The 27,891-nt window shown below is 40.4% G+C and overlaps 1 protein-coding gene across 4 annotated transcripts in view; it reads right to left on the bottom strand.

Annotated features, from left to right (window-relative positions):
- Positions 1-27,891, bottom strand: part of OGT (O-linked N-acetylglucosamine (GlcNAc) transferase) — a 42,011-nt gene that overhangs the window by 4,047 nt on the left and 10,073 nt on the right. For 2 of the 4 annotated variants that reach the window (XM_032255930.1, XM_032255931.1), the window contains exons 4-21: positions 26,167-26,235; positions 22,781-22,897; positions 15,991-16,070; positions 15,221-15,416; positions 14,479-14,619; positions 13,784-13,884; positions 13,464-13,617; positions 13,277-13,378; positions 12,901-13,080; positions 11,148-11,306; positions 10,898-10,987; positions 9,026-9,151; positions 7,870-8,040; positions 7,641-7,757; positions 7,365-7,535; positions 6,121-6,273; positions 3,064-3,316; positions 2,710-2,833 (exon numbers count right to left, since the gene is read on the bottom strand). In XM_032255930.1, the coding sequence (XP_032111821.1) occupies positions 2,710-2,833; positions 3,064-3,316; positions 6,121-6,273; positions 7,365-7,535; positions 7,641-7,757; positions 7,870-8,040; positions 9,026-9,151; positions 10,898-10,987; positions 11,148-11,306; positions 12,901-13,080; positions 13,277-13,378; positions 13,464-13,617; positions 13,784-13,884; positions 14,479-14,619; positions 15,221-15,416; positions 15,991-16,070; positions 22,781-22,897; positions 26,167-26,235 (2,504 nt within the window). Of the gene's footprint in view, positions 1-2,709; positions 2,834-3,063; positions 3,317-6,120; positions 6,274-7,364; positions 7,536-7,640; positions 7,758-7,869; positions 8,041-9,025; positions 9,152-10,897; positions 10,988-11,147; positions 11,307-12,900; positions 13,081-13,276; positions 13,379-13,463; positions 13,618-13,783; positions 13,885-14,478; positions 14,620-15,220; positions 15,417-15,990; positions 16,071-22,780; positions 26,236-27,891 lie in introns of all 4 variants that reach the window. The other 2 variants (XM_032255933.1, XM_032255932.1) reach the window with 1 other exon arrangement.

Genomic DNA, 27,891 nt, shown 5'->3' with positions numbered 1-27,891 from the left:
AAATTTTCATAACAAAAATGTTGGGGGAAAGTATCATATGAACCAAACTAAGTTCCAAAGAGTCTAATAAAGAAAACTTTTTTTTTTTTTTTTTTTTTTTTTTTTTTTTTTTTTTGAGACAAAGTCTTGCTCTGTTGTCAGGCTGGAGTGCAGTGGCGTGATCTCGGCTCACTGCAACCTCCACCTCCCAGGTTCAAGAGATTCTCCTGCCTCAGCCTCCCAAGTAGCTAGGACTACAGGTGCACGCCACCATGCCCAGCTAATTTTTGTATTTTTAGTAGACACGAGGTTTCATCATGTTGGCCAGGGTGGTCTCAATCTCTTGACCTCGTGATCCGCCCTCCTCAGCCTCTCAAAGTGCTGGAATTACAGGCTTTAGCCACCAGTCCTGGCCAAGTCTAAAAAAATTTTAAAATGCACTACAGGCTGATACAGTGGCTCATGCACATGTAATCCCACCACTTTGGGAGGCCAAGGCAAGTGGATTGCTTGAACCCAAGAGTTTGAAACCAGCCTGGCCAACACTGATGAGACCTCATCTCTACAAAAAACAAAAATTTTAAAAAGCCAGGCATGGTGGCATGTGTCTGTAGTCCCAGCTACTAGGAAGGCTGAGGTGGGAGGATCACTTGATCCTAGGAAGTAGAGGTTGCAGTAAGCCATGATCATGCCACTGCACTCCAGCCTGAGTGACAGAGCGAGAACCTGTCTGAAAATAAAACACACTACATTTTTTACTATAGTTATTTCTGGGCTAATGGACATCAGTCTTAATTGTTTTTAATGCCTGGGCTCAAATTTCTCACTTTTCTTAGATGTATGTGACGTTCTATGGAGAAAATTCTGAAAACAGTAGTAGCTAATATCTGCCAAATGCTTACCAGGCACCAGTAACTATTCTAAGCACTTTACACAGAATGCCTTTTTTAATCCTCACATCATCTCTGCAAAGTAGGTACTAGCATTATGCTCCATTTTGTAGAAGAAACCAAGGCACAACACTGAGTGAGATTTATTTCCCCAAAGTCACAAAGCTCATAAGCAGAAAAGCTTGAGTCACTCAGGTAGTCTGACTCAAAAAGTATGCTTCTTTAATTTCTATGTAATATGCTACTTCACAGAAAAACACAAAGAAAAAAACATCACCCATTATACCGAAAGAAAAACCTCATTTAAGAAATATCCAGCCTAGGCAACATATCAAGACCTCGTCTCTACAAAAAAATTTAAAAATTAGCCAGGCATGGGGCATGGTGGCATGTACCTATAGTCCCTGCTACTCAGGTGGCTGAGGTGGGAGGATCGCCTGAGCCCAGGACATCAAGGCTGCAGTAAGCCAAGATCACACCACTGCATTCCAGCCTAGGTGACAGAGTGAGATAAGTGAGATACTATCTCAAAAAAAAAAAATACAAGAATGAAAGAAATACTAGTTTATTGTATGGATAAATCCTCACTCATCTAAGCATCACCTAATTCTTACTCATTTTCAGCCAGTTAAGTTATGCTTTTTTTATTTCTTACACTGACTGTAGTGAAGAAGTGACAGTATTAGGGTCAAAGATCAAACTTTTTTTTGAAGATGGAGTCCCACTCTGTAGCCCAGGCTGGAGTGCAGTGGCGCGATCTCGACTCACTGAAACCTCCGCTTCCCGGTATCCAGTTCAAGCAATTCTCCTGCCTCAGACTCCTGAGTAGCTGGGATTACAGGAATAAGCCACTATGCTAAGCCAATTTTTGTATTTTTAGTAGAGACTGGGTTTCACTATGCTGGCCAGGCTGGTCTTGAACTCTTGACCTCATGATCCGCCCACCTCAGCCTCCCAAGGTGCTGGGATTACAGGCATGAGCCACCGTAACTTTTAAGGCTCTAAAAACTCTGCGGAAGGGCTCTATCAATTTGTTCACCAATGCATGAAAAGGCTAGTCCTCAATGCTCCCTCACTGATATAAAAAATCTTTTTATTGTATAGGCAAATAATGGATACACCTCAGTATAATTTTTTTCTTTTTTTAAGACAGAGTCTCACTCTGTCACCCAGGCTGGAGTGCAATGGTGTGATCTCAGCTCACCACAACCTCTGCCTTCCAGGTTCAAGCAATTCTCCTGCCTAGGCCTCCGGAGTAGCTGCAACTAGAGGCATGCGCCACCACACCCAACTAATTTTTGTATCTTTAGTAGAGACGGGGTTTCACCATGTTGGCCAGGCTGGTCTCGAACTCCTGACCTCAAGTGATCCGCCCACCTCCATCTCCCGAAATGCTGGGATTACAGGCATAAGCCACCGTGCCCGGCCTCAGTGTAATTTTCATTGGCATTTCTACTACAGAGCCTGAAACATTTTGTTAACCATTTGGTATTTCCACTTCAGTGAGGTGTGTAGTCATTTCCATTTTTACTTTCCTACTGGGGAATTTAAAATGTAAATGTTCTGCAGTCTTTATATAGCCAGGCAATTAATACTGAGACAAAGATTTTTTCCCGTTTGCCTTTTAATTTTCTTGAATATTTTTTATTTAGCCATTTACTTTTTACATAGCAAAACCTATTGATCACTTCGTTTCTAAGAGTTTAGAAACTGGTCCCATCTAGAGGGCATACAAGCTAAGCTAGTTCACCTATTTTATATTACACTTATTTTATGGTTTCATTTTATAACAGCTACCTTCTCTCTACTTTATAATTTGTTCACAGAAAAGTTTACTTACTATTCTAGATCAGTTCCCAGCTTCACAGCTATGTCTTCATATTCTTGTCTGTTTTTAGCAATAAGCTCAAGACAGCCTAAGCAAGTGAGCTGGGAAGCTGCAACTCGAGAAGCAAGAGTCTCTCCTGTAATACAAAAGATAACAACTGCACATCTGCGAATGTAAAATAGCAGAGTTAATGTTTATAAGTCCCCACACAATGCAGATGAAGAGAATGAAGTGAGAACAGGTTTCACTTTGTATCACTTTGCCTTCAATGTTGCTTCTAGTACATATAATTTCACCTGGAAGTTTCTCCCCAAAAGGAGATATTCAAAAAACAAGGAAGATTCCAGTGATTTATCAGCAACTTACCTGGCATAGTCACCATGGGGGTCCCTGCCCAGAGGACATCCATCCCTGTGGTGTGCCCATTACAGAGTGGAGTATCCAAGCAGACATCAGCCAGCTGGCCTCTCCTGACATGTTCCTCTTTAGGCGCAACAGGTGAAAAAATGATACGGTTCTGGGGCAGGCCCATGTTTTGTGCATACTGTTGAATATTAGGTTCTCCTACCGCTGGAAAACGCAACAGCCAGAGTACACTATTGGGAACACGCTTCAGAATCTAAAATAGGGAAAATAAGCATAATTATTAATAGCAGTCTTTCTCAACAAAGACTCCCAGAGGTCTCTAATAGTTCTACCACACTCCATTCTATCCATGTAGATAGACGCCTACTGTGAACTTAAGTCTTTCCTTCACAGAGATGATTAGATCAATTGAATTAGCCCTCTTCTGCTTAGCTGTCCTCAGAGTGAGTTCAAAAAAGGAGAGGAGGTAGACGTCGGTAAACAAAACAAATTACTAATCGGCAAAATCTGAGGCAGCTACCTCCTGTGGAAATTGACACAGGCAGTGGGTTTTGTTGAGAGAGAGAAATTTTGCATTCCAAATTTCAAATCCCCCACTATGATACAACAAAGAAAGTTACCTCACACTTCCCTAACTTTACTTGTCTAATGTAAATTGGTCTTTTTTGTAAAGGGCCAGATAGCAAATATTTTTGGCTCTGTGGCCACGTGGACTGTTAAAACTGTTCACCACTTCTGTTGTAATTTGAAAGCAGCCATAGACAATGTATCAAACAAGTAAACATGTCTATGTGTCCATAAAACTGTATTTACAAAAACAGGCAGTGGGCTGGGTTTGACCCATGAGTCATAGTTTGCCAACTCCTGATTTAGATTTTTGTCTACTCAATGTACCACATAAGTTCAAAATCCCTTTCTCTGAAAGCTATGAGAACAGATGAATTTCCAAACTCAGAATTTTTCAGATTTTAAAATAGTAGTAGTGTGTGTGTGTGTGTGTGTGTGTGTATTATGTTAACACCCTTAGCAGCAACTTCCTACAAATAAACACATCAGTACCTCTGCACTGAGATGCAGGAATAGTCATACTAAATGGAATAAATAAAAGACTATAAATACCCTGATGTGGTTTGACTGTGTCTCCACCCAAATTGCTCATCTTGAACTGTAGTTCCCATAAGCCCCACATGTCATGGGAGGGACCCAGTGGGAGGTAAATGAATCATGGGGGCAGTTATTCCCAATGCTGCTGTTCTCATGATAGAGTGAGTTCTCATGAGATCTGATGGTTTTATAAGGGGCTTTTCCCCCTTTTGCTTGGCACTTCTTCCTGCCATCATGTGAAAAAGCATGTCTTTGCTCCTTTTTCCGCCATGACTATAAGTTTCCTGAGGCCTCCACAGCCAGGCAGAACTCTGAGTCAATTAAACCTCTTTCTTTTATAAATTACCCAGTCTCGGGCAGTCCTATATAGCAGCATGAGAACAGACTAATACATATTCTAATGTCAGTTCAGGTAGTTTTGCTGCCAAACAAATTTGCCACACACTTATGAAAAAGCTTTTGATTTTCATAGATTTTGTGAACATCGGGAAGTAAGGATTAAGGACAGTAGACCTGTACTAATCTGCTTCCTCTTCTCTTCTATCCTCCCCTCTCCTCTGAACATAAAACAGATACCAGGGGAAAAAAATTAACCAAGAAATTATCTCCAGATTACCTAAAGGTAAAACATGCTATTTTATTTTACTTCTATCGGTTAAGAGCCAGTTACAGCTATCTAATATCCCACATATGCAAACTTGTCTGATGAACTAAGAGATAATTGTATGTATAGATCGACTCCTTCTTGGTTATAACTCTACAATACTACAAGAATGTTAAACACGGGTGGATGTACATGACAGTATATGCTATCAGTTTAGACCAGGGGTTGGCGAACTACACAGCCTGTGAGCTAAATATGGCATACTGCCATTTCATACAAATACAATGTTATTAGAATACAGCCACACTCATCATTTACAAAATGCCTATGGTATTTTCATGCTACAATGACAAAGCTGAGTAGATGTGAGACAGTATGGACCACAAAACTGAAAATATGTACCATCTGGCCCTTTAAGAAAAAGTTTGCTGACCCTTTAGACAGAAGAATACTTTGAATATGTAAATTTAAAAGGTTCACAATGACATGTTTAGACTTTGGAACCAAAATGCCTGAAAAATCTGTAACTCTTGAAGATTATAAATGAGCACAAGGCCAAGCTCGGTGGCTCACACATCTAATCCTAGCACTTTAGGAGGCCAAGGCAGGCAGATCTCCTCAGGCCGGGAGTTCAAGGCCAGCCTGGCCAACATGGTGAAACCCCGTCTCTACTAAAAACACAAAAAAAAATTACCCAGGCATGGTGGCACATGCCTGTAATCCCAGCGACTTGGAAGGCTGAGGCACAAGAATCACTTGAACCTGGGATGCAAAGGTTGCCATGAGCCAAGATCATACCACTACACTCCAGCCTCAACAACAGAGTGAGATTCTGTTTTTTAAAAAAAGAGCACAACCCAGTTGAGTCACATGTAAATAAATAAAATGAATTTTTTAAAAGGTTCTATTTATTTATTTATTTTGAGACAAAGTTTCCCTCTCGTTGCCCAGGCTGGAGTACAATGGTGTGATCTTGGCTCACTGCAACCTCCGCCTGCTGGGTTCAAGGGATTCTTCTCCTGCCTCGCCCTCCCAAGTAGCTGAGATTACAGGTGCCTACCACCACACCCAGTTAATTTTTTGGTATTTTTAATAGAGACGGGATTTCACGATGTTGGTCAGGCTGCTCTCAAACTCCTGACCTCAGGTGATCCACCTGCCTTGGCCTCCCAAAGTGCTCGGATTACAGGCATGAGCCACTGCACCTGGCCAAAAAAATTTTTTTTAAATAAATGAGCAGAACAGCTCCTAAATGGGAGTGGAAGGACCATCTTCAGCAAGAAGCTCTGTATACAAAATCCTTATTTATTAGTCTCTGAGACGGTAACAATGAGTCTATGCATACTCACATTTGCCCACATCTGCAAAGTAGAAGGGTCAATTTTATACAACTGATTAAAGTTACAGTATACAATGGCATCTTCTGGTAACCCGTACTGAGAACGGGTGGTTACGATAATGGTACGGGGAACCTCCTCTCCAGTTGCAGCCTTATTGTTGATCTAGAACAAGGAAAAGATGATGGTTATATTTAAAGGCAAAAGGAGTCCAATATTTCAATCCATAAGATCCAAAATGGTATAACCAAAGTCCCTGAATCATGAGAAAATATTCATGATATATGAAATTTAAGAAAAGGCAAACAGTTGCAGCATGATCTTAATTTGGGGGAGACTGCACTATGAAACCTCTTGCTTTAACCAAAAAAAGGTCTCAAGATCCAACAGTTTTTGATCACTCTTTTCTTTATGAATGAAATGTCCTTTTCTAAATCACATCTACTCTTCAAGGCTAAATAAATTACTCCTCCAAATGGTCTCTTCTTCCAAGAGTATCTCTCTTCACATTGATCATCACCATTTCTGGGCTTCTACATACATAGTTAGTCTTATCTTGTAATTCTCACACATCTGAGTACTGCCTTACATTGCTACATAACTATTCCAGGTATGCAAGGACATCTATGACCTCTAGAGGCCAGAGATCTTCCTTTGCCTTACACGCTCTTGATAGAGCTACTTATTTAAACATGCAATATATTATTTATTAAGTACATACTACATTACTAAGAGATGGGCCCAGTAATTCAATTCAGTAGAGGATACAAACACAGGGAATTATCATCTGTTGTGTTGTATGTAATGATATATTCCAAACATAACAGAGGCATAGAAGACAGGTACCAATGAAGTAGGGGTAGAGACATTAGTAATAAGTACGGAAATGGATTCCTGGAAGAGCTGTCTGAACTGAATGTCTGAGTAGGATTTAGCTAGGGAAAGGATGGGTTTACAAAAGCAAGAAACTGTACAATATCTACAGATAGTTCATCATATGCTAAGAGAATAAAGCCACAGGCAGGGAATAACAACATGGTATTAACACAGCAGATTCTCAGTAAGTAATAATCTGCTGGCTGAATCCAGGAGACTTTTAAAATCACACAAACCTACATAAGATGCCCGTTTACACTAAACTCATTTCCTCATCTATAAAATGATGATAATGATACTTGCCTCCTAGAATTATCATGAGGTTTAAAGGAAATAAATGCAAAGTTGGTGGGACATATAATGGTGTATTATCTTCTCACCTGAGTAGTTGCCAGTCCATTGCTAATACTGAATCCATTAATTGTTATTTGAATCTGTCCTCTGTTAATCATTTCAATAACTGCTTCTGCAATAGTATTCATAGGAATAACAGGCATATTAAGAGCTGTGTTACTGCTGTCTGCATTGTCTCCTCCATCAGGACACTTCATCTAAAAGAAACACACACACACACACACACACAAAATGCATCATTAGGGGAAAGATCCTGAATGCAGTTAACTTTATTTCAATGACAATACTGACTAGGTTCTGACCTTGACAATCTTCACATCTGGTAGACTATCAAGAAATGCTTTGAGGTCGATGCCATTCAGAACTATCCGATTGTCATAAATGTGCCCATTGGACTTAAAATCGATGACTGCCTTTTTCTAATGGAAAAAATAGTTTCAGACATGTCTTTTAGGATTTATACAGGTAACAGCAAGGAAATAAAAAGCTACAGTTCTTTGAAATTCCTCCATAGCACTGTTTCATGCCTACCTTCAGGTGAGGGAACATATTAGCATGATCACCAATAAAAAAAGTGTGGGGCATATAAGCCAATTTCTCAGAATACTGCTCAGCAACTTCAGCTGGCGAAGTTTCCTGATCAGTGATAATATAATCCATGAAAAGCGCACCACTTGTCCCAGGGTATCCCAGCCACATTGCCTTAAAAAATCACATCAAAAACTGATTAAGAACCTTCATCAGTACACTTATCTCTAAATTCATCAAGTCATATACATTAAATATGTACAAGTTTTTACATGTCAACTGTATCTCAATAAAGTGGTTTTTTAAAAAAGAACCTAAACATGCCAAAATTAAATAAGTAAATAAACAAGAAGGTCTAACTCTTTTCTTGAGTCTTTTCTAGGTCTAACTCTTCTCTAGAGACAGGGTCTCACTCTGTTCCCTAGGCTGGAGTACAATGGTGCAATCATAGCTCACTGCAGCTTCAAACTCCTGGGCTCAAGCGATCCTTCTGTCTCAGCCTCCAGAGTAGCTAAGATTACAGGCACTTGCCACACGTCCAACAAGGCTGACTTCTTTAGCTGAAAGCAATGTAGTAGTTTTTTAAGAGACAAAGTCTCACTCTGTCACCTAGGCTGAAGTGCAGTGGCACAATGATAGCTCACTGCAACCTCAAACTCCTAGGCTTGAGCAATCCTTCCACCTCAGCCTCCCAAATAGCTGGGATCGCAAGGCCATATCACTAAACTGGCTAATTTTTTAAATTTTTTATAGCAAGAGGGTGTTTTGCCTTGTTGCCCAGGCTGGTCTCAAACTCCTGGTTTCAGGTGATTCTCCTGCCTCAGCATCCCAAAGTGCTGGGATTACAGGCATGAGCCACCATTCTCGGCCTGTATTTTAGACTAACTTTCAAAATGCTAAAATGTTCTTCAAATTTGCAAGACAGAGTAAACTGTTTATACCCAACCATGAATTGCAAGTCTCTATATACATGTACCTGTAAGCATTGTGCTCTACACTCTTTTTGTCCCTGTGCATTTCAACAACCTAAAAAAGTTAAAAAATAAAGCATGTCTGCCCTACAGTTTCAAATATCAGTTAACCAGAGGTAGGAAAAGAAGCACATCACCGTCTTCTTAGCCAAATACATGTTATCAGTGATGACTATTAATCGGTTTACCTGAATAGGAGCTGGCCTGAGAGCAAAGAGCTCATTTCGAGCACCCTTGGTATAGCCATTCATATTTACAAGGATATGAATTCCATCCTGATGGATGCGATCAGCAGCTTTTCCATTGCATGGAATCTACAGAATAGAAAATAAAAACTCACTATGTATAATCTCGGATCAACTTCTTTTAGTGGCATTTAACAGAATTCAGATTCCCAGATGGAAAAGTGATAAGAACACAAATTAACTACATTAATTCGGACATAAATATGGTTGAGTGCCATTAAAATGGGCCCAAAGCATTACGGAAACAGAACGCAGAGGAAGGAGAGTTCACTTCTGGATTGAATGTATGAGTAACATTTCATAGAGAAACTAGTATTTGAAATTTGTAATTTTCTTTTTTAAGGTAGGGACAGGGTCTATTTTCCCATGATGGTCTCAAACTGGCCTTAAGCAATCCTCCCACCTCAGCCTCTCAAAGGATTATAGGTGTCAGCCACTGCATCCAGCTTAGAATTGGTATTCTAATTAGGCCTTCAAAGATGAACAGGAGTTTTAAGGAGTTTAACAGAATGCAGTCTCATTAGAGAAAAGTATGAGTGAAGAACTAAAATGTGAGGGAGTTTAAAAAATAGTGAGTAAGCCGGACATGGTGGCTCATGCCTATAATCCCAGCCCTTTGGGAGGCCGAGGCAGGTGGATCACCTGAGGTCAGGAGTTCAAGACCAGCCTGGCCAACATGGTGAAACCCCATCTCTACTAAAAATACAAAAATTAGCAGGGTGTGGTAGCAGGCACCTGTAATCCCAGCTACTTGGGAGGCTGAGGCAAGAGAATCACTTGAACCTGGGAGGTGGAGGTTGCAGTGAGCCAAGATCACACCACTGCACTCAAGCCTGGGCAACAAGAGCGAAACTCCATCTCAAAAAAAAATTTAAAAATGGTGAGTAATTCACTTCTATTTGGTATGGGTATATATGATGTTGAATGGTGGGTGAAAGTATCGACAAAGTTGTGGCAAACAGAGAAAGATTACAGAAGCTATGCTGAAGAGTTTAGACTGTAGTCAATCAGCAGTGAGTCTCTGAAGACCTCAGATGTAGGAAGAGGTATGCTTCTTGGTCACAGAGTCCAACTGTATATCAAAAATGGCCAGGCATACTTTTGAAGCAACAGCTATACTGCAAAATTTGTTGGTACATACTATTTATTGAATGAGAAGTCTTACAACCTTTCTGCTAGGACTTCAATGATTCATATATATACATACACACATATATTTCTATATATATGCATACATACCATACCTGCATGTGTATGTACATACATGTGTACACACACACACTATGTAAAGAGTATATTATCCCTATTAGTCAAAGTGGCTAATAGTCTACAAAGAAAAAACTGTAGCCTACACACTCAGCAAATGAATTTCCCCACAGGTTTCAATCTTAATTTATCATAAAACTTACTCTCAGAGAGGATGCAACAATAGCACAACTACAGAAATAAAGATAACCAAAGGCAAAGGCCCATGGAAACTGATGAACCATATTTCATCTATTTTCTTTTAAAGACCTATTTATTCTTCTCCCAAGTCACCATTTTGTCAATATTTATTAAGTATCTTCTGTCACAAGTGCTGGCTCAATCTCCAGAAAAGCTGTATGTCCAAACACAAGCATAACACATTTCTGTTTCATTTGCTACCTCAGCAAAAGCCATGCTGATTAACATAAATAACCAAGGAAATAAGATCAACACAATTGCCTATACGTGGTACTATAGCATTTAACACGTACAAAAATAAACTATATGCTAATGGTTTTATTTAAACTTGCTCAAAATAAAAAGTTAAAGTATGAGAGTTTCATCTACCTGAGAAAGATCAATGAAATGATTGGCTTCTGCCATCACCTTCACTCGGAAATTTGTGCCATCATCTGGGCTCAGGGCATAACAGAACACCTGAAAGGCAGCACATGGCATATTTAATAACACTGGCTCAAACCTTTCCTGTTCAAATCTTTCCAAAAGACACTGGGTTTCCATGCCTTATGGTGACAAGCCAACATTGTGGGTTTTTTTCTTTAAACAAATAGTAATTTTAGAGAAACACTAGTCTTACCTCAAATTTATCAGGATTGTGCATGCCTGGAATAGACTGCATAAGGTGAGAAGTAGGATGATTCCCAAAGTCAGAACTCACATATCCTACACGCAGCCGACCATCACTGAGCTTCAAGTCTTTTGGATGTTCATATGGTGGTTTATGAAGAACATTAATCTATCAACAGAATGCAATGCTTGTTAGTAAAATCTACACATAAATTTCAATCTAGGAAAACTGTCGAAAAATACGCCAAACCTATACCTCACACCTGTTGAAAAAGGTCTGCCCAGAGCATTTAATTAATATTGCCAGAGAGATGGAACCTCAGCACTTCATGTAATATGCTTCATACTTTGACCTGCTCCTGAGATCTATAAAAGGCATGAGCAAATCCCAGCACTCTGGGAGGCCAAGGCGGGTGGATTGCTTGAGGTCAGGAGTTCGAGACCAGCCTGGCCAACATGGCGAAATCCCATCTCTACTGGAGAGAAAAAAAAAAAAAAAACACCACCAAAAATTAGCCGTGTGTGGTGGTGCGTGCCTGTAGTCCCCGCTACCTGGGAGTCTGAGGTGGGAGAATCGCCTGAACCCAGGAGATGGAGGTTGCAGTGAGACAAGATTGTGCCACTGCACTCCAGCCTGGGCAATAGAGTAAGACCCTGTCTCAAAAAGTGAGCAAATCTAAAACTTGTAGATATGAAACAGTACGAACAGAGACTGATAAACCTTCCAGCATTTTAGAAAATTCTACAGGGCAACATTTTCTAAAAACAAAATTATGGCCTGGTGCAGTGGCTCATGCCTATAATCCCAGCACTTTGGGAGGCTGAGGCAGGCAGATCACCTGACGTCAGGAGTTCAAGACCAGCCTAACATGGCAAAGCCCCATCTCTACTAAAAACACAAAAATTAGCCAGGTGTGGTGGCACACGCCTGTAATCCTAGCTACTCAGGAGGCTGAGGCACAAGAATCACTTTAACCTGGGAGACAGAAGTTGCACTGAGATGAGATCACGCCACTGCACTCCAGCCTGGGTGAGAGAGACACTCTGTTTCAAAACAAAAACAAAAACAAAAACAAAAAAATTACACCTAGTACTCTATTCTCCAACCTTTGATCCAATCCTTGATCAAGCAGTGCTCTAATTCGCAAAGGTGAATACAAAATACCAAGCACTCCATGATGGCTGGCCAGGCGCAGTGGCTCAAACTCGCAATCCCAGCACTTTGGGAGGGCGAGGTGGGCAGATCACTTCAGTCCAGAGGTTCAAGACCAGCTTGAGCAACATAGCAAAACCTCATCTCTACAAAAAATACAAAATTAGGTGTGGTGGCACGCGCCTGTAGTCCCAGCTACTCAGGAGGCTGAGGTGTGAGGATCGCCTAAGCTTGGGGAGGGCGAGGCTGCAGTGAGCCATGATCACACCACTGCACTCCAGCCTGGGTGACCGAGCAAGACCCTGTCTCAGAAGCAAAAAAAAAAAGAAAAAGAAAAAAGAAAAACAAATTATGGCTTTCAACTTAAAAGTACCATCAGTCTACTGTTAGTGTTTAAGTTAAGGAGTTAATGAGTCCGTCCTATGAAGTACAGGGGGTTATATTCAAGACAGGGCACAATGGAAGGGGCTCTGAAGTGGCTCACAAAAGTTTTATTGCTCAACCTGGGTGGTGTTCACTTTATAATTATTAAGCCACAAATTTGATTTGCACAGTTTTCTGTATTTGTGTTTTAGTTTACAACAAAAAGATTAAAACAAAAGAATCAGACCTTATCTAAGCAGAGGTTCCCATGCCTCTCAGCAATAGCCTTCCTGAAGCCATGAGAAAGAGGATATAGCATACTATGATGAGGATGCACAGAAGGCAACCTATTCTTCTCTAACTGGTCAGCCACAATACTGACCAACTTCTTCATTCGCTCGTCATAGTCTGTCCAATCACAGACAATCTAGAGAAAGCAAAAAGAAGTTATTATCCAGAAAGCCCCATTCCAGGATTTAATATTTGATATGTCTTTGGCCTAAAGCAATGTCAGATAGCCTATTAAAAACACTGTTTCCAGTCAGGCTTGGATTCTTATGGGACATAACAATTAAAAATCTATTACAACACTGAGAGCCAATTGCTGGCCTGTTATTCTTTACCTGCAGGCAATGAGCCAAGTTACAATAAGCATCAGGAAAATCAGGCTTAAGTTTCAGAGCCGTGCGATAAGAAGCTATAGCTTCTGGAATATTCCCTGAATCCTGGAAAATAAAGCAGGATGGTAAAAAGTTTCCAAAACTTAAATTTTAGGTGCTAAGCTGCATATATTATACTAAACAGTAGTACCTTATGAATGGAAGCCAGATTGCTATGTGCATCTGCAAATGCAGGATTAATTTGGATGGCACGCGTATAACACTGCAAGGCTCCCTGAACATCCTGCATCTCCTTTAGAGTGTTTCCCATATTAGAGTAGGCATCAGCAAAGGTGGGACTGATTCTAAAAGAGAAGCCAAAGGTTTTATTTCTCTAATACAAAAATCTTTAACCCATTGTAAAGTTAACTTATTCTGTTGTTAAAGCCATTTTAGCACCTACAATGTGCCGAATGTAAACATTTTTAAATTAAAAGTAATTTCTAAAATAAGGCTGTTAGTGTCTCTCACCGAATAGCCTCCTTATAATGCATCAGAGCTTCCTGCAGTTTTCCCTGCTGTTGCAGTACACTTGCTAAATTTGAATGAGCAGCAGCAAACTCTGGGAAGACCTATAAAGAATCAAGATCATAACTGAGGTTAAAAAAATTGCTAAAGCAGCAGTAATAACTCTCCACAACCTTAAGAACTTTGCTCAAGTACATTTACACACCTAAACTTGTCTCTACTTTTCCAAGTCTACTCACTCTGAAATTCTACCTCTTCCTCTATTTTATAACTCTTGTTTCAAACATAATGAGGTACACCTCTTCTCCTCTTAGTTTATCCTGACTACTCCAATGCTACTGAAATCTCTCTCTGCTAAACTCCTACCACATCTACTAACCACTACCATACAGCCATCAGGCACTAAAATTATATACTTATCGGTAACTTCTCTTGAACTGTGGGTTAATGTTTAGTTTTTTTGTACAGATCTTATCCATAGAATAATGAACTCTGAAAACAGGGATTTTCTGGAATGTCACCTAGGACCTCACATCATACCTTAGTTACTCAATTATTATTTCAATGAATAATCCTTTTTTTTAAAATAATCCTCTTTTAAATGGTTCAACCACTATCTTTACAAAACAGGTGGATAATGGTTAACTGCTTTCCCTCTACTATCACACTAAATACCCAACTACACCATCCTCACATACTTCTAATGCTTTGCGATACAAGCGAACTGCCTCTTCAATGTTTCCCTGTTCTCGTTTGATATTGGCTAGGTTATTCAGAGAGTCTGCATGGGTGGGACACAGACGGAGAGCTGTATTATAACAATCTTCTGCTTCAGCAACCTAGAAAACAAAACAAAGTCTTCAAAAACTACAGAGAATCATAAAGCCTCCACTGATACTCTTCTAATAATTGCTTTATTAAACCTATTGACTGGTAATACTACAGAAAATTGGTATTTTTTGGTATTCTTATCCTCAACCAAAACTCTAAAGTAAACCAATACACCATCTCAATACTTGTACAAAAGACTTTCCTTTTTTGCTGTTTTTTGGCTTTTGTAATTTTTTGAGACAGGGTTTCAATCTGTTGCCCAGGCTGGAGCGCTGTGGCACAATCATGGCTCACTGCAGCCTCGACCTCCCAGGACTCAATTGATCCTCCCACCTCGGCCTCCCAAGGAGCTGGGACTACAGTTGTGTGCCACCATGCCCAGCTAATTTTTATATTTCTTGTAGAAACAGGGTTTCATCATGTTGCCCAGGCTGGTCTCGAACTTCCAGGCTCAAGAAATCCTCCTATCTCGGCCTCCCAAAATGCTGGCATTACAAGTATGAGTGTTCTACTCCCACATAAAAAATAGGCTTTCCTTTGACACCTGGCCAGAAAAAGACTCTGAATCCTACCAGATAACAAAAAAATAGAATGAGTAAAAATCCTTACACTGCCCTTCTCTTTGAGAGCATTGGCTAGATTGCAGTAAGCATCAGGGAAATGTGGCTGTAGTTCAATAGCCCTCCTGTAGGTGTCTATTGCCAGATCTATCAGGCCTTGCTCATAGTATACACAAGCCAGGTTGCCGTGCACCACTGCATGATTTGGACTCAAACTTAGGGCACGAAGATAAGCTGCCACAGCTCTGTAAATAAACATACACACACACACACACACACATAAAATATAACTCATTCTTAACAGATGGTTTGTTACAACTCATTCAAGCTGTATTATATAAAATATATCAAGTCATTGTAATTACATAATTCATGCTGCATTATATTTTAACCTCAAACCAAAATTACACCTTTATAACATGTATCTTTACAATGAGAAATTTTCTACTCCCACATAAAAAACAGGCTTTCCTCTGACAACAAAAAAAGTTAAGTCAGGATTTACTTGGCTTTCTAAATCAGATCAAAGGATAATTTAGTCTAAGAAAGAACCATTTCAGCCATTTTACAATAAAAATGTTTCAACCCCCGATGAGAAGGATAATTAATGGCTTTGAGGAAAGCCAACAACAAAAAGTCAGGCAACAAACAACACCTACAAATAAAAGGCAACACAGCAGACATCATGGGCAGGGAACAACAATATACTAGAAAAGGCAAATGTATTTCAATGGACCATTGTCATCATTTCAGTCCAAACTGTCAAGTGTCAATACAACAAAGATTCAAGAAAATTTATTAAACAAAACATTCTCTCACCTGTCAAAAATTCGTGCCTCTTTCAAGACATTTCCTAAATTGATATAAGCATCCAGAAAATTTGGGTCAAGGGTGACAGCCTAAAAATTTCAAGACAGTTACTCAGAGAGCAAATTAGGATTTCACCGGATCAACTTCCGAATTACAATTTTTTTTTTACTCTAAGGTCCTTGCAGACTTTCAATTACATTTCATTTTAATAAACCAATTATTTAGTGCCTTCTCATTATTTTTACAAACCTCAACATTATCAAAATGACTTCTCATGCCTCATGTTCTCATAAGCAAAATGGGTCCTAAAGAGAAAAAAAAAATTGGGTCTGCTCCAATTTCATTAAACTGAATATTTCTAATGATTGGCCCCATTTTACTCTCAATTAACCAGTCTAACTCTTCTGAAAAAATATTGGCAAAAGAGGCAGCAAACTCTTACCAAAAAGGAAATACAAACCTCAGTTGTACAACTTACACTCAGCAAGACCTTATTAAGACATTCAATTAGAGCTGTATACACAGTAAGATATAATATTTCAAGGAGATACTAACCAACTACCCATTAAATGGTGCTATCCAAATAGCTGTCATGTTGTCTTGAAACATAGCTGAATATACCTAGAGCAATGATTCTCAACCCTGGCAGTATATTAGGAATTTACCTCCTAGAAAACGTACCTGGGCTCTATCACAGGCCAGTTAAATCATACCCTCTGAAGACAGGGTCAGGATATCCAGATCTTTTTTTTTTTTTTTTTGAGACAGTCTCGCTCTGTTGCCCAGGCTGGAGTGCAATAGTGAGATCTCAGCTCACTGCAACCTCTGCCTCCTGGGTTCAAGCGTTTCTCCTGCCTCAGTTTCCCGAGCAGCTGGAATTAAAGGCCCCCACTTGGCTAATTTTTGTGTTTTTAGTAAAGACGGCGTTTTACCATGCTGGCCAGGATGGTCTCCATCTCCTGACCTCAGGCGATCCACCCATCTCAGCCTCCCAAAGTGCAGGGATTACAGGCTTGAGCCACGGCACCCGGCCTCTTTTTTCTTGAGATAGAATCTTGCTCTGTCACCAGGCTGGAGTGGAGTTTTGCCATGTTGGCCAGGATGGTCTTGAACTCCTGACCTCGAGTGATCCACCTGCCTTACCCTTCCAATGTGCTGGGATCACAGGTGTGAGTCACTGCACCCGGCCAGTGTTTTGATTAAAGTTTGCATTTACCATATTATAGGAGTATCCTTCTTGATCAGCAGTTCCTTTCCTTGGTTGCACATGAGGAGCTTATAAAAGATCTGGATAGGCCAGGCACAGCGGCTTACGCCTGTAATCCCAGCACTTTGGGAGGTTGAGGTGGGCAGATCACGAGGTCAAGAGATCGAAACCATCCTGGCCAACATGGTAAAATCCCATCTCTACTAAAAATACAAAAATTAGCTGGGCGTGGTTATGTGCACCTGTAGTCCCAGCTACTTGGGAGGCTGAGGCATGAGAATTGCTTGAACCCAAGAGGCAGCAGTTGCAGTGCGCCAAGATTGTGCCACTGTGCTCCAACCTGGGTGACAGAGCAAGACTGTGTCAAAAAAAAAAAAAAAACCACCAAAAGGTATTTAAGACACTATGTTTATTAAACATTGATAAAGAACACTTCCTCTGCTGGGCACAGTAACTCATGCCTGTAATCCCAGCACTTTGGGAGGCCAAGGTGGGTGGGTTACTGAGGCCAGGAGTTCAAGACCAGCCTGGCCAACAGGGCAAAACCCTGTCTCTACTAAAAATACAAAAAAATTAGGCGGGCATGGGGGCAAACGCCTGTAATCCCAGCTGCTTGTGAGGCTGAGGCAGGAGAATTGCTTGAACCTAGGAGGCAGAGATTGCAGTGAGCCGAGATCACACCACTGCATTCCAGCCTGGGTGACAGAGCGAGACTCTGTCTCAAATTAAATAAATAAATAAATAAAAATAATAAAAAATAAAGAACACTTCATCTTCACTTAGATGACAACTCTAGTAAACATGGCATGATGCATTTAATTTAGATTGTCTATAGTGATAGCTGTCCACCCCAAAAACTTTTAAACTTTATAATAGAAATGTTTAAACACACACAAAAGCAGAGGAAGATAACTCCCAAGTCTCCATTATCCATTTTCAACAATTCATATATCATGTTCGATCTTATTTAACCTATACTCCAACCTACTCCCCCTCTTCCCAGATCATTTTGAAGCAAAGCCCAGACATATTCCATTTCAAAATATTTCAATATGTATCTCAGGGACAAGACAAGAATGCTTTTTCCTCCCAACCTAACCACAATACCATTATCATACCTAACAACAACAATAAAAAAAAAAAAGACAGCAATTCCTTAATGGTCGGGTGTGGTGGCTCATGCCTATAATCCTAGCACTTTGGGAGGCCTAGGCAGGCAGATTGACTGAGTTTAGGAGTTCAAGACCAGCCTGGGCAACACAGCAAAACCCTGTCTCTACTAAAAATACAAAAAATTAGCCGGGCATGGTGGTGCAGGCCTGTAGTCCCAGCTACTCCAGAGGCTGAGGCAAGACAATCACTTGAGCTCAGGAGATGAAGGTTGCAGTGAGCTGAGATCACACCACTATACTCCAGCCTAGGCAATAGTGTGAGACCCTATCTCAAAACAAACAAAAAAAAAAAAAAAACAACCAACCAACCATTCAGTGGTCCAATTTCTCATTAACTGAGCCAGGATCCAAATAAGACCCATATAATTTGTCCATGTGTTTAACCTTCTTTTAATTCTTTAAAAGTTTATTTATTTTTGAGATTGAGTCTCACTTACTCTGTCACCCAGGCTGGAGTGCAATGGCATGATTTCAGCTCACAGCAACCTCCACCTCCCGGGTTTAAGTGATTCTCCTGCCTCAGCTCCCAAGTAGCTGGGATTACATGCACAGGCCACCACACCCAGATTTTTGTTTTTTTTGTTTTTAAGTAGAGACAGGGTTTCACATGTTGGCCAGGCTGGTCTCCAACTCCTGACGTCAAGCGATCCACCCACCTTGGCCTCCCAAAATGCTGAGATTACATGCGTGAGCCACCATACCTGGCCTAAAAGTTTAATTTAAATCTCCATTTTTATTACTACAATTTGTTGAAGTAAGGTCAGCTTCCCAAAGTTTGAATTTTGCTGACTGCATCCCTATGGCGTCCTTTAATACGTTTCCTGTCCCATGTATCGCCTGTAAATTGGTAGGTAGAACTAGAAGCTTAATTAGATTTGTGTTCTTTTCTTTTTTAAGACTACTTCACCGGTGAGATTGTTTACCACAAGGTACTTAATACCTGACTGTATCTCTTTTTTGTCACTGATAAATGCTTAAACTATTAACAGTGATACTCTATTTATTCCTTCTTCACTTATTAGCTGGAATGCTTTTATAAAGATAAACTTCCCCTGTCAACTACCGGGTTACTCTATGGTCCAGTTCATATAGGAGAGGGAAGACAAATGCTTTATTCTTCTAATTTTTAAGTTTTCAGTTCACATATAATTGTGTATATTTATGAGGTACAATGTGATGGTTTGATCCATATATACATTGTAGAAGGATTCAACAAAGCTAATTAACATATCCATTACCTCACTATTCTTTTTGCAATTTTGAAATATACGTTATTAACTGTGGTCACCATGCAGTACTACAGATCTTTAACTAAAGCATTCCTCCAGTCTAACTGAAACTTTGTGTCCTTTGATCAATAATATCTCCCTTTTCTCCATCTCTCCTCCCTGCAAGCCTCTGGTAACCACCTTTCTACTCTGTTTCTATGAGATATACTTTTTTAGATTCCACAAATAAGTGATATAAGTGTATTATATCACTTTTAACTTTCTGTGCCTGGCTTATTTCACTTAGCATAAAGTACAAACAACAAAAGCAAAGATATGCAAGATTGAATCAAACTAAAAAGCTTCTGCACAGTAAACAAGAGTGAATAGGCAACCCACAGGTTAGGAGAAAGCATTTGCAAACTCTACATCTGATAAAGGGATAAGGAACTCAACTCAGTAGCAAATACGCCCATTAAAATACAGGCAAAGGATCTAAACAGACATTTCTCTTTTTTTTTTTTTTTTTTTTTTTTTTAAATAGAGACAGGGTTTCACCATGTTGGCCAGGCTGGTCTCAAACTCCTGACCTCAGGTGATCCACCCGCCTCAGCCTCCCAAAGTGCTGGGATTACCGGTGTAAACCACCACGCCCAGCCTAAATAGACATTTCTCAAAAGTAGTACAAGCCAGGCACAGTGGCTCATGTCTGTAACCCCAACACTTTGGGAGGCTGAGGTGGGAGGACCACTTGAGCCCAGGAGTTTGAGGTTGCAGTGAGCTATTATGACACCACTGCACTCCAGCCTGGGCAACAGAATAGGACCTCGTCTCAAAAAAAAAAAGAAAAAAAAGGCAAGTAGATATATAAAAATATTTTCAACATCACTAATCATCAGGGAAATGCAAAATAAAACCATAATGAGTTAGCATCTCATACCTGTTAGTATGGCTATTAACAAAAAGACAATAACAAGTGTTACTGAGGATGTAAAGAAAAGGGAAGCCTTGTAACTGATGGGGAAAGTATAAATTAGTATAGCCATTTTGGGAAACAGTATAGAGGTTCCTCAAAAGCTTTATTCTTCCTTTTTTAACCAGTTTTCAAATGAATTACTCCTTATAAGCCTTCCAAAGGTGACCAACGAATTTTTTAGCATAATTATGAGCTCATAGATTTAAACATATTTGATAAGTTTCAGTATATTTCAGTTATTATTCCTATTGATGCTCAAGTCCCCATCTTTAGCCAGTGGGAGCCTCCTCAAGTTACTTCCTGAGTCCTTTTGACACAAAGTAATGTCAAAGCTTCCTCGCTTTCTGGTGTAACAAGGCATTTCAAAAAATTTTTTACATTTCCTGCCCTAGACCTGGAATCTGCCGTTTCACCAAGAAGCCTTGCTTCTTTAAAGCCCAATTATAAAAATCATTTTTAATTACTAAAGTGTATTTTCTTTGAGACAGGGTCTCACTCCGTCAGCCAGGCTGGAGTGCGATGGCATGATTACGGCTCACTACAGACTCAAACTGTCAACCTCAGGTTATCCTCCCATCTCGCCTTCCCCAGTAGCTGTGGCTACAGGCGTGCACCACCACTCCTGGCTATTTTTTGTATTTTTTTTGTAGAGATAGGGTCTTACTATGTTGCCCAGGCTGGTCTCAAACTACTAGGCTTAAGCAATCCTCCCACCTCAGCCTCCCAAAGTACTGGATGACGGTGTGAGCCACTGCACACAGCCTAAAGTACATTCTGAACACAAACCGGAAACTGCCATACCATGTACTGTCCAGCAAATACTGCAATAAAGATGTTCCTCAACTTAGGATGGGGTTATGTCCTGAAACACCCATCATAAATTGAAAATATCTTAAGTTGAAATACATTTAAAACACCAAACATCCTAGCTTAGCCTTTTTTTTTTTTTTTTTTGAGATGGGGTCTCACTTTGTTGCCCAGGCTGGAGCACAGTGGTACAATTTAGGCTCACAGCAGCCTCCAGCTCCTGGGCCCAAGCAATCTTCCCACCTCAGCCCTGCAAATGGCTGGGACTACAGGAGCGCCACCACCACACCCAGCTAATTTCTGTAGAGACAGGGTCTCATTATGTTGTCCGGGCTGGTCCTGAACTCCTAAGCTCAAGTGATCTGCCCTCCTCGGCCTCCCAAAGCACTGGGATCCCAGGTGTGAGCTACTGCACCTGGCCCACCTAGCATAATTTTAAACATGCTCAGAACACTTAGATTAGCCTATAGTTGAGCAAAATTATCTAACACAAAGCCCTTTTTGTAAAATTTAATATGAGTTTTATTTTAATTCCAACATTTATTTTAGGTTCGGGGTACACATGCAGGCTTGTTACATGAGTAAACTGTGTCACAGCAATTTGCTATACAAATGATTTTGTCACCCAGGTAGTAAGCATAGTAACCAGTAAGCAGTTTTTCTACCCTCACCCTCTTCCCACCCTCTACCCTCAAGCAAGCACCACTGTCCGCTGTTCCCCTTTGTGTCCATGTGTACTCAATGCTTAGCTCCCACTTATAAGTGAAAACATGCAGTTATTTGGTTTCCTGTTCCTGTGTTAATTCACTTAGGATAATGACCTCCAGCTGCATCCATGTTGCTGCAAAGGACATGATTTCATTTTTGATGGCTGCATGGTATTCCATGGCATATATGTACCATTTTCTTTAGCCCACCGTTGATGGGCATCTAGGTTGATTCCATGTCTCTGCTATTGTGAAAAGTGCTGTGATGAACATATGCATGCATGTGTCTTTATGGTACCTTTTTATTTTTTAATCTTAGAAAAAGGGCCTCACTCTGTCACTCAGGCTAATTGCAGTGGCATGGTCATAGCTCACTGCAGCCTCTAACTCCCATGCCCAAGTGACCCTCCTGCCTCAGCCTCCTTTTTATGTTATAATAGTGTGTTGGGTAGCTCATGTAATTTACTGAATGTTCTACTGAAAGGGAAAACCAGAATGGCTACATGGGTACTAAAAGCAAGATTTCTATTGAATGTGTATCTCTTTTGCACCACTATAAAGTTGAAAAAATATTTAAGTCAAATCATTGTTTGCTGTAAGTCATGTACTGCCTATATTGCCAGAGAAAGATATGACTGGTTAAGACCTGTTACTTAGTTCTAGTAAAAACACTCTACACATGTAAGCACTTCAAAAATACCATTATTAATTTAATGACTAACCTTTTCAAAGTGATGAATTGCAAGCCAAATTTCCCCTTGTGCATTGAAAACACAGCCAAGATTACTCCAAGCTACTGCAAAGTTCGGTTGCGTCTCAATTGCTTTCAAATAACATGCCTTAGGAGGGGTTAATGAAAGAAGATGGGAGGGAAAGGAGGTAAAGGGAAAGGGGAAAATTTGTAAAGGGAAAAAAAAAAGATTGGAGGGGGGGGAAGAAGGTGATATCATTATTCCTTCTCTGACCAGCCAAAAGTGACCCTGCAGCATAGGCTCGCTTGCGCCAAAACTAATGCGCTGCCACAGCTGGCTGCTCCTGCGCCTGCGCCACCAGAACCCAAGTGCAAACCACCATGTTCAGTTCTGCCAACCAAAGACCAACCCTTACACTGGGACTTAACTAGGAAATCAGTTGCTATAAGACTCTATGCTGGAGTTCTCTTACCCAAACAACTAAGGGCTTTTGTCATGTTTTTAAGTGCTATCTAGAGGGTGCAACTTGGGGCCAAGTTTTCCTACCCCCACCATTTCCCAAAGTGTGTTCTATGAGGTGTTAAGAGGTATGGCTGAAAAAAAAAAGAAGTTCATGATCAAATAAATTCGGAAAACAGGTTTCTTCACTATAGGACTTCCCTAATCCTTTAACAGTATAACAAGGTTCCCTGAACTTAGTTGACCATGGAACTCTTCTTTCATTGGGCATTTTATTAAAATACTATGAAACACATTTTGGGAAATGCTGCTCTTCAACAATGTTCCTCACTAACGTCAAAACTATGCTACTGAGGAGAAAAATGTCTTTCTGCCAGGTTGGATATCACAAAGCCAGGCTTTAAGTTGCATTCTCACAATACCCATCTCCCAAGGAGGACTGAAGCTGAAACCTCACATGACAGGATTGCACCTAGGTTGAGGTCCCTGTAATGCGAGCGCAAACATCGCTTGCGCAACCTAACAGCATCGCACTGCGCAATCGCTGCGAACTGCTGCGCTACATACAACACCCCTAGACGCAGCAAACGGCCAACCAGATCCATTAATCTACTAGACAGGCCCATAGAGAATATTTGTTTAATGAGATTAGTTGGACTCGAGGTATGTTAAAACCCAATTTTATCCAAAAAGGCTACAGAATAGGACTGAGGGAGCCAGTCAATCAGATTACTCATCTAGTCAACCGTTCACAGGGGCTCATTCGCACGCAATGCGCATTAACGCTGCGCAGCCTTTGCGCTACTGCAGGGTCACAGCTCATCATCAGAAGAGCAGAATGCTGCAATCCAAACAAAGAAGAAAAAAGGAAAAAAAATGAACAACAAGAAGAGTTAGAAGCTTTTACTAAGTAAATTATCTCTAATAATTTTAATATCAATTAACTTTTACTTATCTTTGACAGAATTGTGGCTATAGTATAAAACATTCTCTTACATAACTTGCTTGTAAATAAAATTATTTTAAGCTGTTTCTGAAGCCACAAGACAGAAGATTCAGGCATGGAGGCAAATTGTTTTGCTGTGGCAGTTACAAACCCGTTACCATATTTCTCATCATGTGACTTTTCGGTGCGTTCCTTGCTGGAAGAGGAGGAGGAGGTTGTGTGTCTGCCCTAGATCCAGGCCTCGAGCTCCCTTCAGCGAGGCACCTTACGCATGGAATAGGAGGTTTCACCCACCTGAAACCTTCTAAATACAATATCAATGGTGAAAAACCAAAAACAAGAGAGAAAATAAAAACAAGATCATTAGTAAAAGTTCAACAAAGCAATTGAAATTCTTTGGATGTCTATTACATATGGGAATGAGGACAGTCTCAAGTCTGTAACATGGGAAACATGCAGAAGGGACAGGGTTAATCAGGGCTATTGCATACAGCAGGGATTTTTGCTGGAAGAAAGGCTCTTCATTTTCTACAAAGACAACTTAATTTTGCTTCCATCTACTAGGAATGTGCTGGCTTGAATTTTTAAATGCACTGATTACAAAAGAAATACATTGCATTTCACTCAAGAGTATTTTCTTGTTTACTAAGTTCTCACAAAAAACAGAATAACATTTTTCAAACTAGGTGTCTCCAGAGCTCTGAAATAAAGAAGTCAGCAACCTAAGGCAGGCGCAACGTCTCAGCCTAAACCGATCTCTAAAGCTGCAGTGAAGTGCAATTCATGTTAGCTGTCCGCTTGGTGGGGTGACAATTAATAGGAGCTTATCAAATGTTTGTTCTATAAATTACCAATTAGATTTATCAGCTAAGATTGAAATCAATTACAATTCATTAGCTGGCAACCTACATAAGGTTAATCCAAAATGTCAGCAGAATTTATGAGCTACGCACTTCAAACTAGTGCCTTTTAACATTAGATGGTGCTGAAAAGCCTTCTCCCTCCCTGGATGAAGCAGTCAAACAGACAGCTACGCTGCGCATACACTCCACGCATTAGCATGCGCGTGGGGCTCAGAGCAACAGGTGGGAGTTTCAGAAGCATTCTGGTTTCTCCCCACTCCTCACCCCTGCAGCGCGGTTGCGTAAGGTGGCTTGTAACAAGACAACTGCATTTATAAATTTAATTTTAAATTATACCAAAAGCTTTAATTAACCCAACCTGGTGTTCAAATTCATTATTTGGAAACACAGAATGCTAAAAGCCACCTTTCCACTTTGGCAAGTTTTCTTTCGATCAGTCCATTTCCCAAACAAACCAGCTTTGTCCTTCTGACCTTTTTTTTAAGGGGTTGGGGTGGGAAGGAATAAAAGAAGGAAATGAGGAAGAAAAGAAGGTAGACAACTAGGATTGGAAAAGAGGAAAAAGGAACTTGGGAAGGGAGTGGGGACAAGAAGGGACAGGATGCTCCAATTATTAATTTGCAATCATTTTAACAGCCTTTCTTCCACTGTAAAAAGGGTGAGGAAGATGAAGGGAGGAAGGTTAAATAAGAATTTTAAATGCCAGTATTACAGGGTAACATTTGGATGAAATTCTTCTCCACTTACAAGCCACAAAGGACTTAGAAGAGCAGCATTTTCAATGGCACCTGCATCATATAGGAGTCTTGAGCCAAATCACAGGCGCTCTGCTTGTCACCAGCAGGCAAGCCTCAGATTTGAAGGAATGTTATTTATTCCCACATAAGATCATGACGGAGCCCATTGTTATAAAGATGGTCTAGCTCAGCAGAAAGGCTCCAAAATGTTCAGGTTCTTGCTTTACCCCAGATTTAGAACAGATATGCCAAAGCCTGGCCCTGCTCTAGTCTGAGGCGATTCATGCCGTCAGTTTTCCTCAGTTTCAAAGGACTGTTTTGTGAAGATAGCTCAATGAAGAGTTGAAGACTTGGCAAAAAGTACAAGTTTTCGTAACACTGATGTTTAAATGTGTTCTATCAAACACCTACCTTGGCTTCTTCCAAGCGACCCAGGGCTTTGAGCAGGTTCCCCAGGTCACTGCGAACACAGTACAAATCCTAGAAACCCAGAGACACTCTGTCATTAATTATATTCTGCTTTGTCAATTAAAAATATCTTGAAATCACTTTTAAGCATCTAGCTCCCTGCCACTTTATTCTATCAACTAAAGATACTGCCTGACAAACTTCAGTGCAGGACCACAACTCCTCATCCACAATTCCAAATCCCAAAAAATTCCAAAAACTCATTTGAGGGTTAAACCTGACCTTAAGTGACATGAAACTATTTATAGATTTGAGTTATCTCACTTAGCATGAATACGCCTATCTTTTGCTGCAGAAATATAAATGTGTTTTACAAGAAGATACTGCTCCAGACCCGTCTGGGTGTTTTAATATATGGCATTATCTTTCTAAAATCCAAAAATTCTGAATTTTGAAATGCATTTGGCCCCATTAGTTTCACATAAAAGATTACAGGACCTTACTAGAGCTTCTCTCCTCCCCAAATGTCAGTCACGCTAAAAATATATATCGGGCCGGGCATGGTGGCTCACGCCTGTAATCCCAGCACTTTGGGAGGCCGAGGCATGAGTATCACCTGAGGTCAGGAGTTCGAGACCAACCTGGCCAACACGGTGAAACCCCATCTCTACTAAAAATATAAAATTAGCTGGACATGGTGGTGCGCACCTGTAATCCCGGCTACTTGGGAGGCTAAAGCAGGAGAATCGGTTGAACCCAGGAGGCAGAGACTGCAGCGGGCAGAGATCATGCCACTGTACTCCAGCCTGGGCAACAGAGAGAGACTCTGTCTCAAAAAAAAAAAAGAAATACATATATATCTCAAATATTTGTCCAACTATGATATTCAAGGTTATGATGAATCACTCCTGTATCAAGGACCTAAAATTTTCCAGAGTGGAAAAAACCATATTTAGCAAATGACTACCTATGAGCAAACCTACCCTCTTAGGCTGACAGGCACATTTAGAAACCCTGACTTCATTTCACTATCGGGCAAAAGGATTACCATCCAACCAAAGCCTCAATCCTGGCACCTGCCACTAGATTACTCATTAGTATTAAGTGCCATTAGAGTTGAGTGGGTGAATAATGAAAGCAGTTGACTCTGCTTTTTATTAGCAGCTCAATTGTGCTGCCTGCCAGTCATCTGACTCACCAGTCCGTTCATCAGGATGAGACACTCATCAGAACAGAGAGCTTAAATTTTTATTTGCCCTATTTTGCCATTGTCAGTCACATCTATCAGTCAACAAGCAGAAACAATGACAACAGGAAGTATGCTAATTATTCCAAACTCTTCCGTGGGTGAAAGAGCCTTAAATTAAGTCCTACAAAGTGAAATTTTGTCAACTATGCCAAAGAATCATCATACATATGATTTGCTCTGTAACTGTATTATGGTTTCCAGAATCAGTTGATTAATTTTGATAAACAGCTTTTGTGGTTGCATAGTATCATACATCAGGTGAACCAAAAAGTCTGCCAACAAAGTATAGGCTGCCACACAACAATCTTACAGTCAGCCATACTGGGTCAGCTCCATGATCTCCCTGACTCAGTACTGTCCTTCAAGCAGTGACTGATGTTCTAGAGAGTAAGGTTGTCTCCCATCACTTCTAGCACAAAAGGCTAATACTAATCCTCAAAACATCAAAGGTACCATTAATCTTATTTGACTTCTCCTCT

The sequence above is a fragment of the Sapajus apella genome, unplaced genomic scaffold, assembly GCF_009761245.1.
Source record: "Sapajus apella isolate SASKATOON/1434 unplaced genomic scaffold, GSC_monkey_1.0 scaffold91, whole genome shotgun sequence".
In the NCBI taxonomy this organism is placed as follows: Eukaryota; Metazoa; Chordata; class Mammalia; order Primates; family Cebidae; genus Sapajus; species Sapajus apella.
This window is presented reverse-complemented; position numbering and strand designations above follow the sequence as displayed.